The 17,539-nt window shown below is 55.8% G+C and overlaps 8 protein-coding genes across 8 annotated transcripts; 4 read left to right on the top strand and 4 right to left on the bottom strand.

Moving 5' to 3' along the window:
* Positions 1-142: 142 nt before the first annotated feature.
* Positions 143-2,026, bottom strand: BCV69DRAFT_142638 (hypothetical protein). The gene is made up of 4 exons (XM_025489298.1): positions 1,715-2,026; positions 1,501-1,558; positions 1,323-1,411; positions 143-1,241 (listed from the first exon to the last, which is right to left on the bottom strand). The coding sequence occupies exons 1-4, from the start codon at positions 1,771-1,773 to the stop codon at positions 395-397; spliced, it is 1,053 nt and encodes a 350-aa protein (XP_025349550.1). The 5' UTR covers positions 1,774-2,026; the 3' UTR covers positions 143-394.
* Positions 2,027-2,273: 247 nt separating this feature from the next.
* Positions 2,274-3,748, top strand: BCV69DRAFT_246351 (tryptophanyl-tRNA synthetase; the record flags this gene model as incomplete). Its single annotated transcript, XM_025490203.1, has 2 exons — positions 2,274-3,377; positions 3,458-3,748. The coding sequence occupies 2 exons, from the start codon at positions 2,274-2,276 to the stop codon at positions 3,746-3,748; spliced, it is 1,395 nt and encodes a 464-aa protein (XP_025349551.1).
* Positions 3,749-3,856: 108 nt separating this feature from the next.
* On the bottom strand, positions 3,857-5,379 carry BCV69DRAFT_142685 (hypothetical protein). The gene has a single exon (XM_025489299.1). It carries the CDS (start codon positions 5,072-5,074, stop codon positions 3,965-3,967), a length of 1,110 nt encoding a protein of 369 aa, XP_025349552.1. The 5' UTR covers positions 5,075-5,379; the 3' UTR covers positions 3,857-3,964.
* Positions 5,380-5,446: 67 nt separating this feature from the next.
* On the top strand, positions 5,447-7,230 carry BCV69DRAFT_311201 (hypothetical protein). Its single transcript, XM_025494842.1, has 4 exons — positions 5,447-5,873; positions 5,942-6,786; positions 6,868-6,945; positions 7,033-7,230. The coding sequence occupies exons 1-4, from the start codon at positions 5,502-5,504 to the stop codon at positions 7,133-7,135; spliced, it is 1,398 nt and encodes a 465-aa protein (XP_025349553.1). The 5' UTR covers positions 5,447-5,501; the 3' UTR covers positions 7,136-7,230.
* Positions 7,231-7,400: 170 nt separating this feature from the next.
* Positions 7,401-9,403, top strand: BCV69DRAFT_281394 (hypothetical protein). The gene is made up of 4 exons (XM_025491973.1): positions 7,401-8,563; positions 8,642-8,729; positions 8,808-9,178; positions 9,266-9,403. The coding sequence occupies exons 1-4, from the start codon at positions 7,495-7,497 to the stop codon at positions 9,349-9,351; spliced, it is 1,614 nt and encodes a 537-aa protein (XP_025349554.1). The 5' UTR covers positions 7,401-7,494; the 3' UTR covers positions 9,352-9,403.
* Positions 9,404-9,455: 52 nt separating this feature from the next.
* BCV69DRAFT_246468 (putative pterin-4-alpha-carbinolamine dehydratase) lies at positions 9,456-10,004 on the bottom strand (the record flags this gene model as incomplete). Its single annotated transcript, XM_025490209.1, has 3 exons — positions 9,456-9,527; positions 9,607-9,818; positions 9,890-10,004. 3 exons carry the CDS (start codon positions 10,002-10,004, stop codon positions 9,456-9,458), a joined length of 399 nt encoding a protein of 132 aa, XP_025349555.1.
* A 309-nt stretch (positions 10,005-10,313) lies between these two features.
* On the top strand, positions 10,314-12,493 carry BCV69DRAFT_281397 (putative GUA1-GMP synthase). The gene has a single exon (XM_025491974.1). It carries the CDS (start codon positions 10,450-10,452, stop codon positions 12,088-12,090), a length of 1,641 nt encoding a protein of 546 aa, XP_025349556.1. The 5' UTR covers positions 10,314-10,449; the 3' UTR covers positions 12,091-12,493.
* Positions 12,494-12,528: 35 nt separating this feature from the next.
* BCV69DRAFT_245961 (hypothetical protein) lies at positions 12,529-17,178 on the bottom strand (the record flags this gene model as incomplete). The annotated part of the gene is made up of 2 exons (XM_025490182.1): positions 12,529-12,817; positions 12,902-17,178. The coding sequence occupies 2 exons, from the start codon at positions 17,176-17,178 to the stop codon at positions 12,529-12,531; spliced, it is 4,566 nt and encodes a 1,521-aa protein (XP_025349557.1).
* Between the last annotated feature and the right edge of the window lie 361 nt (positions 17,179-17,539).

Consider the following 17,539-nt stretch of genomic DNA (forward strand, 5'->3'; position numbering starts at 1 on the left):
CCTCACTCCTTCGATGACTCGGCGACCAAAAATCTCTGCGCTGGATGATTCATATTTCGGGCTGCAAAGTGGTACAAGGACAACAAGGAGGAAACATCGATGACCAAGAAGAGAGGCGCTGCAAGCACGACGAAAGGTGACAGTGCCAGTCTCTCGGAACCCCTGGGATATGGCAGCTCAGAGAGGCGAGGCGAACCGCTTTCCCGCAAGCCAGAGGGTCTTGCTCTGGTTGAGCAACGTCTCTTCATCTCACATCTCTATGCACCCCCTCTGCAGTGGATTCGGTCTTCCAGACGATCCAGCTCCATTTTCTGCATCATGCTTCGTCCTGGACGCCATTCCTTCGTCTCAATCTCATATCTTCCTACACATCCTCCAGACTTCAGACGAAGGTCTAGTCGCTCCCATTGGTGACAGGAGCAGCCGTTGTGTCCGCGATTTCCGTCAGGTCTCCGACGTCTGCATCTCCGTTGCCATTTGTCTCAGCGCCAGCCTCTGCCTTGGTAACAGAGGCATCTCCATCGACGGCCGGCTTCTTCTCTGCCGCTGATTCTGGTGCAGCCGATGGTTGGGAGACGCTGCTCCACTTGTTGATCAAGGCCTCTGCCCGCTCCTTGAAGTGGTGAACATCGTCTGTAGGGATGTGTTCCAAGCTGATAATCTTGCGCATCACCTTGCCAATCTTTGTAGCCTTGAGCTGATCTGATGTGATGTCTGCGTTCTCGACGGTGGTGAAGGTCTCATCTTGACCTTGAACATCTTGCTCTGTCGGATCCCTGCCCTTGGGGAGGAAGGCTCGCTGCAGCGCATGCCGCCAGCCCTTCACCTTCTTTGTTGCCTCGTCCAACTCTGCATCGTCCCCCTCGTCATCGCCTCCTACAGATTTCCTTGGAGCCGCGCCTTTCGCGTCCTTTGCTTCTGTCTTTGCCTTCTTTGTTGCAGCCGATGAAGAAGGCTTAGCTGGAGCCGCGCTCCTCTTCTTGCTTGCTGGCTTCTTGGGCTTGGGCTCCTCGTCATCCTCTGCGAGCTGATCCTCATTCTCCTCCTCCTCCAGTAAAGCCTCTTTCCTGGCCTTTTCTGCTTCCCGCACGACAGCGTCAGTCTCACTGATCCAATCGTCTGGGTCTGCTCCAATCTTGTAAGCTGCCTTGAGCTCTCCGTCCTTTCGATGCGTGTCTTCTGCGTAGGCCTTGCATTCCGCTCGTGTGAGCAGAGTCAGATCTGAGGCCTTTGGGAAATGACTATGGGTGGTCCGGGATGGAGCGCCGGTCAAATGAGTCAGTCCTGCGCTCAATCTTATGAGCTTCCAAAGCGGAACTCACTAGTCTGCCTTGGGGAAGAAACGGATGATGAAAGTGTTCTTAGGCTTCTCGCTCAATACAACTTCCGGGACTTGATCCTCTCCGACAAGCTGATGGCGAAGGATGGGTAGGGGAGCAGATTGGCGAGTCAGATGAAGGACTGTGGCTTTGCATTGAGTATTTTGCGGATCCTACTCACCACTCCGGGCCAAGCTGGGAAACCCTTGATCTTAGCTAGCACGACATCGCCAACTTGACTGTGAGTGAGCAAATGCGATGTGAAAGGCGGTCAGCAAAGCCCTCGCACTGTGAAGGCAGGGCAACTTTCGCCTGGCTGCTTCTGCCCAGCTTGATAGCTGGACGGAGGGTACAGCTGCTCTCATGTCGATGCTGCTTGCTCGGAGCTGACTCACAATTTGTGACCGCTGCTTCCCGACGAATCCTTTCCCTTCTTTGATGAGGGTCCAGCCATGTTGATTGGTATGTTTTTGGGAATTGTGGATAGAAGAAGCGGACTCTCTACAGACGCGTTCAGAGCTTCTCAGTCCGAAGGTCTAGTCTGCGCTGTCGAGATTTGAGCGTAAAGTGTCCTCAAAAGGAGGGTAGTTGAGCAAGGTAGAGCAGCTCCTTTGTCCTTTTCCACGAGAATACGCGCTGAGATGCAGTACTGTGGCCCTGCGACGTGGACTTGAGGTGACTTTATGGATGTGGTACGAGGTGGAAGGAAGGCAAGGCGTGGACGCGGGCGGGAGCGTCGCACCTCGGAGGGCGTGACCGACGTCGCGCGCACAGCCGCCCTGCACAGACGCAGAGGAGAGGAGAGCAGAGAAGCACCGCACACGCCAGGCACCACCACCACACGCACACTCACCTTTACGCTCCCCCTCGATCCATCATACCAAGTGTCCAGCATACATCCACACTCACACAATGGCATCGTCCACAGCCAACGATCCCGCACTCGTAGAGGGAATGTCAAAGGCCTCCGTACAGGATGCAGCCTCAGCCTCAGCCCCTTCCAACACAACTTCGCAGCCTGCCCTCTCCTCAGCCGAACAAAAGGTCACACCCTGGGACGTATCCGGCGCAACTGGCGAGGACGGCTCGATAGCTGCCATCGACTACGAGAAGCTCATCAAGGAGTTTGGTACAAGACACATCGGCGAAGATCTCTTGCAGCGCTTCGAGGCCGTTACCGGACACAGGCCACACCCCTTGCTGAGAAGAGGCAGCTTCTTTTCCCATCGAGACCTCGATGTCATCCTCACACGGTACGAGCAAGGGAAGCCATTCTACCTCTACACAGGAAGGGGCCCCAGTAGTGATACCATGCACTTGGGTCACCTCATCCCTTTCCTCTTCACAAAGTGGCTGCAGGACGTATTCGACGTACCCCTCGTAGTACAGCTCACAGACGATGAAAAGTTCCTCTTCAAGCCCAATCTTACCTTGGAGGACGTGCGGAGATTCGCCTTTGAGAACTGCAGAGACATCATCGCCTGTGGCTTCAGAATGGAGAAGACATTCATCTTCAGCAACCTTGACTACGTAGGAGGCCCCTTCTACCACAACGTCGTTCGCATCGCCCGCTGCATTACTACCAACCAGAGCAAGGGTACCTTTGGTTTCAATGACAGCGACAATGTCGGCAAGCTCCACTTTGTCTCCGTCCAATCAGCCCCTTCCTTCTCCTCCTCGTTCCCCCAAATCTTCGGCGACAAGACGGACATCCCATGCCTCATCCCCTGCGCCATTGACCAAGACCCCTACTTCCGTCAAAATAGAGACGTAGCCGTGAGGCTGAAGCTGCCAAAGCCTTGCCTCATCCACGCCAAGTTCTTCCCAGCTCTGCAAGGATCCGGAACCAAGATGAGCGCATCGAACCCTAACTCTTCCATCTACATGTCGGATACACCCAAGCAAATCAAGGACAAGATCAACAAGCACGCATTTAGTGGAGGTAGGGATACTGCTGAGGAGCACAGGAGGTTGGGAGGCAGGCCAGAGGTGGACGTTCCTTTCCAATACATGAGCTTCTTTGTAGAGAGCGACGACGAGATGGCAGAAGTGGAGAAGGTGAGTTGACTAAATGCAGGACATGCCTTGCAACGCAACAAGACTCACTGACCCCCATCTCTCACTCCCTGTCCCACCAGAACTACCGCTCAGGAGAGCTCCTCACCGGCGAGCTCAAGAAGAAGTGCATCGCCGTGCTGCAAGCCGTTGTCAAGGGCTTCCAAGAGCGCAAAGCTCAAATCTCCGACGACGTTGTTCGGGAATTCATGAACCCTGCAAGGAAGATTGACCCTTCTGTGGTGCCTAGGGAAAAGACAGGTGGTCAGCAAAAGCCGGCTGGAGGAGCAGAGGAGGAGTTGAGCAAGACGGGAGCGGGGACCACTGTTGGGTCGATTGCTGATGCTGAAAAGGTCGCTGCTGGTGCCAAGTGAGAGTGGAAGCGGGGTTGGGCAATAGACGATCTTCATATCATACCAGTGATGAAGCTTGAAAGCTTCATACGTGAAGTGTTGGATGCTAACATTGCGAGATGGTGTTGCGAGGAAAGCGGGTATGCAGTACAGGAGACGCGACGTCGGATTATTGTGGTACAACGGTAGAGCTCAGGGCTGCCCTCCTGGCCTTTCGCCTCTTGGCCTTAGCCTCAACTAGGAAGCACCAGTGAAAGCTTCCTGCTCCCTCTCAGCTGAGGCTTGTCCCCCTTCGTGTTCTTCACGGCCTTGTGCTTCCTGCTGACGAAGCTCGCTAGCAGCGGCCAGTCTCGCGGCTCCTGCCGCTGCGCTCGCAACAGCTTCCAGCCCCTCTGTGGGATTCTCTGCCCTTGGTCCCTCGACATCACCTTCTTCAGGATGAGCAGGAGCATGAGCATACCCTCCCTGCTGTCCCTGCCCTTCCTCCACAGCTTCTCCTCCCCTCAACTCCTCATTCTCCCTCCTGAGATGATCAATGAGCGCAATCGCCTCGGCATACCTGCCCTGCAGTGTAGCATAGTCTGCCTGTATCTGGGCGAATTGCGCAGCTGTAGTCTCGAGCTCCTTGACGTGCTTGTCCCTCCTCTCCCTAAAGGCGCGTTGGGCGGCTCGATTCTGAGCGGCGCGCTTCGTGGAAGAGAGGGGGCGGTTGGAAGGAGAGGCGGATTGAGATGGAGGACTGCCCTCGAGCTGTTGCTGTTGTTGCTGCTGCTGCTGTAGTTGATCCTCTTCGGCGCCGTCTTCGGGCAGGGGTAGACGGTGGTTGTTGGCAGTGGCGGCAGCAGCTGCCGCCGCCGCGGCTGCAGTGGCTGCTGCAAGATCAGAGGGACCAGCCATGTTCTCGGGGTAGCCATACGAGTCGTACTGGTGTTGCTCCTGCTGCTGGCCCTCTAGACGGTCCTGCATCCAGGCAGCAGCAGTGGAAGCATCGTGATGATAAGCCTGCTCGTCGGCCGCTTGTTCCTCTCGAGTGGCTAGCTGCTCCCTTTCGTCCTGCGTGGCTGCAGCCGGCGGGGTCCTGTTCGACAGCTTGCGCTTTCGTCCACCTCTGGCATACGCATTAGAAGGTGCAGCCTTCCTTCGACCCCTACCAGTGCCACTGCCTCCGCCACTAGCTCCGCTTGCAGGCTCCTCTGCCGTTGTCGAGGTGCCCTGCTGCTCGTGTCCTTGATCTCCCTCTCCGTGACCACTGCTGTTCTGTTGCCCATTCGAAGAGCCCGACTGTTCTGCAGCGGGGAGATATTGATGGTTGCTAGCCTCTCTGGCCAGCTGCATGACGGCATCCATTGCACTCGCGTCGGTCTTTGTCAAGAGGAGAGACGAGTGATGGCGAGAGCCAGACGCGAATGCGGGGGTGGGGGCGCCCGGGTTGATAGAAATGCCAAGCTAGGCCGAGGATGAACGCAGCTGGAGAAGCGTGTTTCTTTACGATGTGTACTAGTACAGTAGCGAGATGCGTATCAGGACAGCCTTAAAAGGAATGCCGCTGCCAGGTCGATGGGAGTGAGGTACCAGAGTAGTGGTAACGGGAGGAGGGAGTGGGAAAGGAAGCGAGGGCCCACTTAGTCTAATCGTGGTGCTTAGCTAAGCTTTCCCACCAGCCACGGCAGCACGGAAAGGAGGCGACTGGCGGTTAAACCTATTAAGCGCGCTTGTCCGCCTGGAGCAACTCACCATCACCTCCGGCGGCAGCATCACCGTCCTCTTTACCGGGATGGCCCTCGGCGGCGACTTTGAAGCTCTCAAGCAGCTGGCCAAACAGCAGGATGCTGATCGTCAGGCCACATTGGCCAGAGAGCGGGCAGCAAAGGAGCAGCAAGCCGCCAAGGCGCAGGCCGCTAGGGATGCTCGCGAGCGTCAAGAGCGGGAGAATAGCAGGCGGTTGCTCAAGCTAAAGGAGGATCAGAAGAAGAGAAAGGCCGAGGCTGAAGAGGAAATGGAGAGAAAGAGGGCAGAGCTGCGCAAGCGCAAGCGCGAGAGAGAGCAGAAGGCTGAAGAGGTTGCTAAGTCTACAAAGACGAAGCTCATCACTTCGAAGATGATCCGGCAGAGAGAAAAGGCAGGCCTTGGCGGAAGGAGCAGCAAGGTGAGTGAAGTCGAGAGGTGAGCTCGTCGTTGCGCGAACAGAACCGCTCATCTTCTGCTCTTCCTTAGACGACATCGACATCATCGTCTTCCGACTATCTTCCACTGACGAGGCAAGAGAAGCGGGAGAGGAGGGAACGGGAAGTGCTTGGCCTGGATCTCCGGAGGCCGAAAGCGCCATCAGCGAGTAGCCCCATAGCAGGTCCTTCGAGACTCGCCTCGGCTGGCTCCTCTTCCACGCCTCTCAAGTCCGCCTCTAGCGCCAGAAACCCATCTATCAATAGCAGAGGAGCACCTATCAAGAAGGCTACAACTTCAGCCATCTTGCGATCCCTCGAAAGACAGCTGGTGCAAGCCGAGAGAGCTCACAAGGATGCTCGAGCACTGACAGCAAGTAAGGAGAGCTCCGTCAAGGTTCGCGATACTGAAGGTAGAGAGCGAGATCTGCGCCGGAAAATCGCCATGGAGAGGAAGGCTGAAGAGGAGCGACAGCTGGCGCGGATCAGGGCAGGACTGCCACCCCTCGTCGATGAAGGGGGCAGTAGCGAAGACGAAGGACGTGGTCGTAACGGCAACGGAAGGGCAGGAAACAAGGCAAACGCCTCCGGGACTACCTCACCAGATGGCCCCCGGAGACCAGAGACGGCCCGCGAGAAGTTCCTTCGTGAGGAGGCCGAGAGGAAGCAGGCAAGCACGAGCAAACATGCAGCTGTCAAGTCAGCGAAGGGCGCACCGAGTCAGAGCAAGAAGCAGAAGAGCATGCACTTCTCCGAGTCCGAAGACGACAGTGAGGACGAGGAAGATGATGACAGCGGTGAAGACGATGACGATGACGATGGCTTCATCGACGATAGAGACGAAGAGGGCGGCTATGATATTTGGTCGATCATGAATCCGGGCAAGGACAAGTCAAAGTGAGTGTAGCGCAAAGCATGGCAGACGATGATACCGAAGGAGCATGCTCATTCTCCTAATCTGTCATTTCACCCTTACAGATACCTTGCACGCCAAGTAGACAGCGATGATGACATGGAGGCTGACGCAGATAGTGTCTTCCGGGAAGACCAGCGAAGGTGAGCTTCCAATGTCCTATTCAACACTAAGCGTGCACAGACTCCAAGCTGACATTGACATCTCCTCTGTATTATGACACCCCACAGTTCCGCTCTAGCAAGGTTGGAGGACAGGAGGGAGGAGGAGCGTCTGAAGCAGCATGAGCTCGAGAAAGCCAGACGGAAGCTGGACAGGGGCAAGAGGGGTTGAGGGTTCTAGCATGCATTACATCTATCCGAGCAAGTCTGGCTCGAATGTTCTTTTTCGTACACCATCATAACGACGTTCAGTGACAATCTGCCTCGACATCATCGGACCACATCGGCCGGCTATGAGCAAATTGACCACGTCTCCGGTCTCTGGCTTTGAAATCTTGGCCTTTTGTCTGTGCGAGCGTGGGGCCCCAATCCGGCCCGCCTTTTCCGGCACTTCCGGCTAACGGCACTGCGAGTAGTCTAATCCCTTCTTCTCGTTCCTGCGTGTCATCTTGATCTCTTTTACCCATCCTTGAGCGGACCTCGCTGCATCGGTCTCTCCTCCTTTCGTTGGCACAAGCTCAACCAACAGCCATGGCCGACGAAGAAGCTAGATTCGACCGGTGCCCGGTGCTCCTGCCCCTCCTCCATGCTCCCTCATCAGCGCCTCATGCTACGGCCCCACCACTGCATCGCCTTCCCGGAGGCAACGTAGGTCCCTCTCGGATCCTCTTACGGGAAGAAGCTGGTCAGACCTCTGCAGCGTCAACTTCGTCAACGTCAGGAGTCACCTGGGTGTCTACGAATCACATCTTCCCCGCAGCCTACCCTCGCTCTCACCCCGCCTGCACTACTCCTCCGTGCCCCTGCCCCTCTCCCTCTACCTCGCACCCATTGCCTCTGCCTACACAGCCCGAATTGGTGAAAGAGGAGGAGAGGCGGAGGCGGAAGGGAGATTTGACTGAGTGGGAGCGCAGGAAGAAGACATATACTTACCGAGAGCTGGAGCCGCCAGAATCGGAGGAGGAGGCGGAGCGCGTAGCCAAGGAATTGACTGCCAAGGCTTTTCCACAGCTCTGGGGCACTATTCAGCGCATCGTGCCCGTCTGTGATGCTGTAGAAGAGTATGAACAGGACGGAGAAGAGGAGAACGTCGTGACGCTATTCTTTGCTCACGCCAATGGCTTCCACAAGGAGACGTGGGCGGAGACGATCAAGACTATCCTCGGAGCTCTACCATCGCAAGAGGGTAAGCGCTTCAGGGTCGAAGAGATCTGGACACTCGATACAATGGGCTCTGGCGAGAGTGGTCCGCTCAATAGAGGCTCCCTGGGCGAATTGGCCTCCTGGTTCGATGGAGGACGGGACATCATCCAATTCATCGACCGCTACCTGCCGGCTAGCGTCAATACCAACGGAAGACCACGAGGGTGTGCACGGCCTGCTGCGTTCGGACCAGAGTGGCTGCCGACGATTCTCAAGCCATCGGCAGAGACGTTCGGTCGGTCATCGTCTGGATTGTCCCCGCACATGAAAAAGAGGAGGATCATCGCCGTGGGGCATTCGTACAGTGGGGGTGCGCTAAGCTTCGTCATGGGCGGCCGACCTGAGATGTTCGAGGGAATCATTCTGGTGGATCCGGTGCTAGTGCATTCCGAGATTCGTGAGTTGGCAGCGATCTGAGCGGAACACTCAAACATGTACGCTAATTGTCTTTCCCCCAACCGTGTGGTGTCTCAAGGTCAAGACTGGGTCAAGGAGGGGAGGGCTGCCCTAGATCAACCTCTCGCTACTGGTGCAATCGTGAGGAGAGACATTTGGACAAGCGAGTGAGTTTGTTGGTGTCGTCGGCTGTGAATGCGTCTCCAGACCTTATGATGCTGATCTCTCCCATTCCAACATCGCAGACAAGCCGCCTTCAACTACCTCCTCAGCCGCCCGTTCTTCGCAGGTTGGGATCGTCAAGTCCTCCGCTCCTACGCCCGCTTCGGCACTACTCCCCTGCCCGATGCTCCCTCCCAGGGCAGCACGCTCAGCATGAGCAAATGGGACGAAGCGGCCTACTTTGCCACTACTCTGATGCAAAGCCCCTTCGCTCTCGCTTCTCTGCGTTCAAAGAAGTTCAAGGGAAAGCTGCATCACTTTACAATGGACACGAATGGTGTACAGGGAGAAAAGGATACAAAGGCCATCAATGATGCAATTGCTGAGATGGGCGGGGCGTTTGAGACGCTGGCCGGGGGCCACCTGGTGGTACAGGAGCAGCCCAAGATGATTGGTGAGTCGTGCAAGGCGCAGAGTGTAGCTGCTACTTTGCTCCATGTTGACCGCTGACATCCTCTTGCTGGCCTATCTGGTACGACAGGTCTCAAGTTGGTCGAGGCGATTCAGAAGATGTGCGGCGGTGGCACCAGCAGCAGCGTATACCAGCCACCGCGACCTAGATTATAAAGCGGCAAGAGATCTTTTTGAAGCCTGCCAAAATATCTCGCCATCTGATGGGCGGCGACTTCCAATAGATACTTTTGTTCCTACAGGGCGACCAGTGACACCTATTATTTGCGCCCCTCTGCCTCTTGTGCAATTTCATCCGTCTTTGCCGCCATGACGAAATCATTTGTGTGAAGCTGCGAGGTGAGGAGCGGAAAAGGGGGATTGCCTGAGTCATCCGAGCAGTGCGTTTGGCTGTGATCCTCCCCCACTTACCCCACCAATGGCATGTGTCCACCATCCCACCTCTACCGATCCCCACTCTGTGATGAGCCTGGGGTGGTGCTTCTGCTCCTCTGCCAGGACGCCTACAGAGTTGGTAAAGGCGAGTGCGGTTCGAAAGTTCTTGAAGCGGTAGGATTTGAGGAGACTGTTCGCATAAGGGATAGTGATAGGGGACTCGAGGATCAGTCGCTGCGAGAAATCCGCTCCCTCCTCCAAGCCTCCCCGCGGACTCACGCCTGCTCCTCATCAGCGCCTACGCCCTCTATCCGCCAACCAGATTGTGTCCCTCCCAATTCCTCGTAGTGGCCTTCAATCGCCTCTTGTGATAGCTTCGGCGAGCCCTTCTTACATGGCTCGCATTTGCCCGATGCGAGTGCAGAGGGGCTCATCAGGTGGAGGGAGTGACAGATGCTTCGCGCCTGGCGGGTGTGCGAGGGGCCTCTAGCTGTGATGGGAAGAGTTGAGCGTGTGAGGCTACGCAGGGGCAAGACGAGCATCGAGAACAGGAGATGGTGGTTATTTGCAGCAGTACAGTACAGTGTTGGTCTCGGCGAATGGCTGCGATACAGGCGACCCTTGACTGCTATCTCGCTCGCCTGGCGTGGCGCGGCGCGTCTTTTTCCCGCGGGCCGCGGGAAGATCGACTCGACGGCGGGAAGAGTCAGGACCAATTTAAATTTCTATCTTCGACTCGCGCTCACTCACTCACTCACCGCCGTACCACGTCTCTTAGCGGGACCATACCATACCGGGTCATTGCTGCTCCTACAACCTTTCGACTCTCTTTATCCCACCTCATCTCTCGCCCTTGCCCCTACCGCCTCTCGCCCCACGATGGTAGCCTCGGCGGAAGCCATCCACAGTCAGTACGACTCGATTCTCATCCTCGACTTTGGCTCCCAGTACTCTCACCTCATCACCAGAAGATGTCGAGAGCTCAACGTCTACTGTGAGATGCTCCCCTGCACTCAGAAGATTGCCGATCTAGACTGGACTCCAAAGGGTATCATCCTCTCTGGTTCGCCTTACTCCGTCTATGACGAGGGAGCTCCCCGCGTCGACCCAGCCGTCTTTGATCAAGGGGTGCCTGTGTTGGGTATTTGCTACGGTCTGCAGGAGATGGCCTGGAACCACGGAGGAAAAGTGGACCCACACGATCGCAGGGAATACGGACATTCGACTGTCAGCGTCGTCAAGACTGGCAATGAGCGCATGGATGCCCTCTTTGCCGGCCAAGGGGATGATGTGCCCGTTTGGATGTCCCATGGAGATCAGCTGTCCAAGATGCCAGAGGGATTCGAGATCATCGCAAAGACGGCCACTTCACCTTACACTGCCATTGCCCACCGCGAAAAGCCCATGTACGGTATTCAATTCCACCCCGAGGTGACCCACTCGCCCAAGGGAAAGGAGCTTTTCGATGCCTTCTTGAAGATCTGTGGTTGCCAGAGGAACTGGACCATGAGCACCTTCATTGACAAGGAGATTGCGCGTATCAGGGACATCGTCGGGCCCAAGGGAAGGGTCATCGGCGCCATCTCCGGAGGCGTAGACTCGTCTGTAGCGGCCAAGCTGATGCATGAGGCTATTGGCGACCGATTCCACGCAGTCATGGTGGATAATGGAGTGTTGAGGGAAAATGAGGCAAAGCAGGTTCACAAGATGCTCTCAGAGGACCTTGGAGTCGCACTCACCGTCGTTGATGCCTCGGACCTCTTCTTGTCCCGTCTAGAAGGTGTGGATGATCCAGAGACGAAGCGCAAGATCATCGGCAACACCTTTATCAACGTCTTTGAAGAGGAAGGTCTTAAGCTGGAGAAGGAAGCCGAGGAGGAAGAGGCAGCAGCGCTCAAGGCGGGTAAAGCCCACGAGGCAAAGGGCAAGTACGAATTCCTCCTGCAGGGTACCCTCTACCCAGATGTCATCGAGTCCATCTCTTTCAAGGGTCCCTCTGCGACAATCAAGACCCACCACAACGTTGGAGGTCTGCTAGAGGACATGAAGCTGAAGCTCATCGAGCCCCTTCGCGAGCTCTTCAAGGACGAAGTGCGCGCTCTGGGTCGTCTCCTCGGCATTCCCGCCCACCTAGTAGGTCGTCATCCCTTCCCCGGTCCAGGTCTCGCAATTCGTATCCTCGGTCCCGTAACCAGATCTCAAGTGGCCATCCTACAACAAGCAGACAAGATTTACATTGAAGAGATTCGCGCTGCAGGATTCTACGACGACATTTCTCAAGCCTTTGCCGTTCTCCTCCCGGTACGAGCGGTAGGTGTACAAGGAGATAAACGAACTTATGATCAAGTCATTGCACTTCGAGCTGCTCAGACTACCGACTTTATGACGGCAACTTGGTTCCCCTTTCCCTTTGAGTTCCTCTGCAAGGTTAGCAACAGGATTACCAATGAGGTGCAGGGTGTAAACAGGGTCGTGTTGGATATTAGCTCCAAGCCTCCGGCGACGATTGAGTGGCTGTAGAGGAAAGGCAGTAGAGGAGGGGCCGAGCGGAGTAGAGGGTAGAGGGTACAAGCGGCTGCGAAAAGACAACGGTAGATTAGAGCTTCACGTTCGCACCCATCCGTCGCACCCATTCTGCAGAATTATAATGTCACTGATTATCGTCCTTGTCGAAGCGACCCGTCTGTTTTACAATTGTCGCAGGCAGAAAGGGGGGGGCAGACAGGAGTTGCAAGCATTTGCTATTTGCACGTGAAGAGAAGACAAAGCAGGGAACATGGTGAAGGTGAACAGAGATAGTAGGAATGTTCCTATGTACATCTGGAGACAAGGGATACAGAGCAAGATATTGGAATCATGGTCGAGATCTCCACATAAGAGGGCTGAGCTAATGTGAAATTTGTTTGCTTCTTCGGACAGACAGACTTGTCACGACCCCCCTCTTGACCTCAAAGTCTCCTAGCCAAATAGATCGCGGAAGGGCGCAACGAGGGCCAAGATTGCCTGTGCATCGACGGTGGGCAATTCTCTCCTCGCAGCGCAGACCTGAAGGCGAATCATGATCATCGTCAGGGCGTTGCAAGTCCTCGTGACCAGCTGTTGTAGAATCGCCGCAAGCTCCTCGTCGGTAGCATCGTCGCGGACGGCGAAGGAGAGCAGCTCGGGGTGATGAGCGAGGTACTCCTCCATTGTCCTTTGCCGACTCGCAGCGGGAACCAATGTCAGCGCCGTCGATGCCGCAACGACGCTGCTGTTGTCTGCATTGCCGCCGTTTGCAGCTGCTGCAATCGTCTTCAATGTCGAGGCAGAAGCGATGCTAGCGGCGTCAGACATCAAAGGGCCTGCATTCGTACCGTCAGCAGCGCCCTCGATGACCAGGGCCTGGCAGAGTTGAGCATTGGACAATGCCTCGAGTCGTAGGCAGATGACACCAAGAGCTTTGATCTCTTCGATGCTGAGCAAGGAGAGCGTTGGTTCGAACACCTGAGGAGCCGGCGCATCTTCACGCGTCGCCATTCGTCCCGCCAATGCCTTGGGATAGACCAGGTTGAGAACCTCTGCCGTCTCGAGACCCTTGAGTTTCCGTTCACCGACTTCGGAAATACCGAAACCCATGCGGCGAAGAAGCACTACGTCTCTTCTCACGTTGGAAGGCAACACACGCATGTGGTCGTCTTCGATGGTGAGGTCTGTCTCGTCGAGGTCCACCTGGCCATTGCCGCCAGCCTCGTCAAAGGCGCTCAGCAGGCTGGTGAGCTCGTGAATGAAGTCTTTCGAAGCCATGATTTGACCACCATCAGCAGCTCCACTGACGCGAGCAGACCTGTTCACCATGGGACCAAAGTAGTCCATTCGTCGAGTGATAGGGTCGGCCTCACACACTGGGCGACCCCAGTGCACTCCCATTCGGACCGAGAGACCTCTGTAGATGACATCGCCTGATGCATCCAGGATCTCTTTACCGTCTTCCGACTCGAGGATCTCCTGAGGCCAATCCTCTCGAAGCAGGGCGAGCTGACAGTTGAAACACCACAGAAGGGCTGATGTGACGGTAGGGAAAGAGACCATGAAAGCGTCACCTTCAGTCTTGACCTCGTAACCACCAACGCTTCGCAGCTGTCTTCGAAGGAGTACGTTGTGAAGTCGCATTGCCGAGTGCATTCCTCCATTTGTCTCCCATAGACTTGTAGAGTTCTTGATATCCGTGAAGACCAAGGCGACTTGACCAACTGGAGGAGCCACCTCTCGCTCGAGACGCGCAAGGGTGCGGTCTCCGACGAGATTGGCACCTCGTTCCCTGCGATTGTGCGCCTTCCTGAAGTAGTCCATCGAAGTGTCTAGGGTGCCGCCCGGCGTAGTGCGATTCTGGAAGAGGTCGCCGACTCCGACGATCATGACCATGATACTCTCTTCAGCACCGTATGAGATAGCGAAGTCTCTGAGCTTCTGAGCAGCGATCATCAAATCGCCCCTCTCCGTTCGGGCAATGTCGACCGCTGTCTGGAAGGACATGTGTTCCCACAGAGCTCGACTGGCGACGATGACAAACTCATCCGCATCGTCCAGCTCAACACAGGCTACCATCGGAGCAGCCGTGAGTATAGGGTTGAGGTGGAAGTATCCAAAAGAGCGAGACACATCCAGCATGTCATTGACGTATCCTCGCAGCGAGACCCAACCTTCCGAAGCGCGGATGCGCTCCGTTCCTGCTCGATCCAAGGGGTTGTGTCGTGTGGAGATGGACTGCGCCGTGCCACCTCGTGACAAGACCGCAAGAGCGTCTCCGACGTTGGCACAGTACAGAGTGCGATCGGCGATGTAAAGGATGACACCAGCTGCACCAGCTTGCCATTGAGCTTTGGCAGTAGAAGCAGCGATGGCAGGAGCCGAGGCTTTGCTCTCATTGGCCGAGGCCGCTGCTTTCGCTTCTGTTGCTTTGCGTGTTGTCTCAGCCATGAGCAGCAAGGCATACTCTTGCTGAAGCCGAAGGAAAGCTCTTCTCAATATATCGGTGACTTGGTCACGGTCTGGCAACCTGATGTCATCGCCAGCCCCTTCTTCCTCCTTGTGCGCCAAGGCCTCGGCCATCTCTCGCTCGATGCGGCTCTTCACCCAGTCGCTCAGGAACTTGGCGATGCGACTTCCACTCTGCAAGCTATGCCCTCTGCCTTCGAAGAGACCAAAGACGCATTGCCTTGAGTCACCACGGAATTGCGGTATAACGACATCAACCACGTTGAGATTGTCGAAGCGTCCCAAAGCGTCCGACATTCCATACGACATGTTGTTGATCTGTGAAAGGGAGGTTCTGACTCTGCGATTGTCATTCTCCTCTGGCATCGCTTGCAGCAGGACGGTCACATCGATCAGACTGAGCACTCGCAGGTTGAGCAAACGCTGGAAGTCACTCGCGTCGGTCTTGCGCCCGCCAGTCACCCCGGTCATCTTGGTCTTGATCTCCAGACGCTTGTTGCCAGACAGATTGAGGTAGCGCAGCCCCGGGTTTGAGTTCCAGTTCCAATCGAATTGCCAATTGGAAATGTTGTACTTGAGGGTATTATTGCCGACGTCGAGATTGGCGAGGTCAGTCAATTGACCCAATTCTGCTGGTAAGGTGAGTAGACGATTGGCGTTGATGTGCAGAATGCGAAGTCGCTTCATGTACACCAGGTCGTCGGTGGGCACACTGGTGAGACTGTTACCGCTGAGATACAACTCTCGCAGCTTTGTGAGCTTGGCAAGTGACATTTGGGGCACTTCATAGATCTCGTTGAAGCTCAAGTTCAGCACTTCGACCTCAACGAAAAAGCCGAGGACGTCGAGTACATCGTGGGTGAGACGGTTATCTGCCAAACGCAACTTTTTGAGCGCCGATACAAGGGGCGGTAGCTTTCTGCCCGAGGGCGCGTTCGCAGCAGCGCTCAAGGAGCTTACCGATCCCTTTCTGCTAGCGGCCGGGTCCATTAGAGCAGCAGAGGTGTGGCTGACAGCAGAGGCAGTCGGAGCGTCGGCCTGCTTCGAGGTGGGATCTGAGCCCCTGCTCTCTGTGGACATGGGCGGAAGTGGGAAGCTCTCGAGAAGATTAGAAGAGGCGTTGATGGTGTCCAATTTGCCACATTGCCAAATGCTGCTGGGAAGACTCTTGAGGTTGTTGTTGTGGACCAGTAGCCACTTCAGATTGGACAATGAGCCAATCGACTCAGGCAGGCTGGCAAGGTGGTTGTTGGTACATTTGAGCACCTGAAGCTCAGTGAGTTGCCCAAGCGTGTCTGGCAGGGACAGGAACTGATTGTCGTCCAAGTTCAGATCGCGAAGGGCGCGGAGGTGACCCACAAGATCATCGTCCAACCTCGACAGGTTGGCTGCAGAGAGATCCAACTTTACAAGGTGTGACCTAGCACTAGTGGCAATCGTCATCTTGCTCAAAGGATTGTGACCCAAAGTGATACTCCTCAGGTTGCCAGCTAGCACAGCATCCAACGCTTTGATGGAATTGTGCTCGCAGTGAGCTTCAGACAATGTCTCCAGGCGGAACAATGCCGACACGTCTTGAACGCCGTTACGCCGCAGGTCGATCTTGCGCAGACTCGACAGACCACTGATGGCCTCAGGGAGGCTCTCCACAGAGTTACCCACTAGAATGAGGGACTCCAGTTGTTTCAAATCTCCAATCCCGGGATCGAGCGAAGGAATGGAATTGAATGAGATGTCAAGGTCGGAGAGGGCGGAGAGGTTGCAGATGACCGATGGGAACGCATCGAAACGATTATTCGAGATGTTGAGCTGCTTCAGCGCCTTCATACGACTGAAGTACGGCGGCAATTCCGCAAGTCGATTGTTCTGAATTTTGAGCGATCGAAGCTGGGGAACTTGATCCAACGCGATGTGAGTCAATTCGGGGATGCGATTATTTGAAAGATCGAGATGCGTCAGCGTCTCTGAGTTGCGGATACTCTGGGGCACTCTCTTGAGCGTTAGGGCCGAAAGACGAAGGGTCCGTAGATTCGAGCAGAGCTGAATGAAGTCGGTAGGCAGATCCGACATGGGATTTGCAGACAAATCGAGGAAGCTGATCCAGTCTGCATGGCGGTAGACAAAGATTGGCACCATCTCGATGTTACGATTGGAAAGATCGAGATGCGAAAACCTGTCCTCCGTATTGCCGAACGATTCCGAATCGAAGTTCGGGACCGAGTCAGGACGATAGACGAACTTGAGAAGGTAAGAGTGATCCTCTCGACCCAGGGTTTCCAGACCATCCGCCTCGGTGTAACCGGCCTGCTCCATTCGTCTTCTCTGCAACAAGGCAGGCTTTTCAGACTCGCCCAGCGGTCTCTCCGATCCTTTGTCTCGGACGAAGAGACGGTAAGCTACCGCACCCGTGGCGCTGACTGACTTTCGTGCAATGATCGATCGTATCTCGGATGCGTTGGCAAAGAGAGGCACCGAGACTGTCCGAGTGCCAAAGGGTGTGTCGATGCGCAGAATGTAATTCCGTGCGAGCGCGGCGCTCAGTTGATTGGACTGAGCCGCCCAAGTAGGTTTCTTGGTAGCTGCGCCACCGGAACCGGCAAGGCCCGTAGCATCGCCCTCCTCTGCCGCATTCATGTTCGACAGCGGCGTCTTTGTGGAACTACCAGCCGCCCCAGAGGTACTTGGACGAGGACCTGCCCTTTGCCTGCCGCCGCGACCAAACATCCCCTTCGAAGTACCATCACCTGCATCGAAGCCATTGGTGGTGGCGCTGGCAAGAACGCCTCCACGCGACAACATTGGCGACAGCATAGAAGGAGATGTGCTTCCGTCGTCCTCAGCAGGTGTCAGAGCCTCAACGCTTGATTGCTCTTTAATGTGTGCCAGATCGCCGTTGGCGTCACCGCCCATCATCGAGGCACTAGGTGTCATGGCATTGCTCGAGACTGTATCAGCATCGCCTCCTGCGCTACTGTTGCCTCTGCTCCTGACCGTT

The sequence above is a fragment of the Pseudomicrostroma glucosiphilum genome (genome assembly GCF_003144135.1).
Source record: "Pseudomicrostroma glucosiphilum strain MCA 4718 unplaced genomic scaffold BCV69scaffold_3, whole genome shotgun sequence".
In the NCBI taxonomy this organism is placed as follows: domain Eukaryota; kingdom Fungi; phylum Basidiomycota; class Exobasidiomycetes; order Microstromatales; family Microstromataceae; genus Microstroma; species Microstroma glucosiphilum.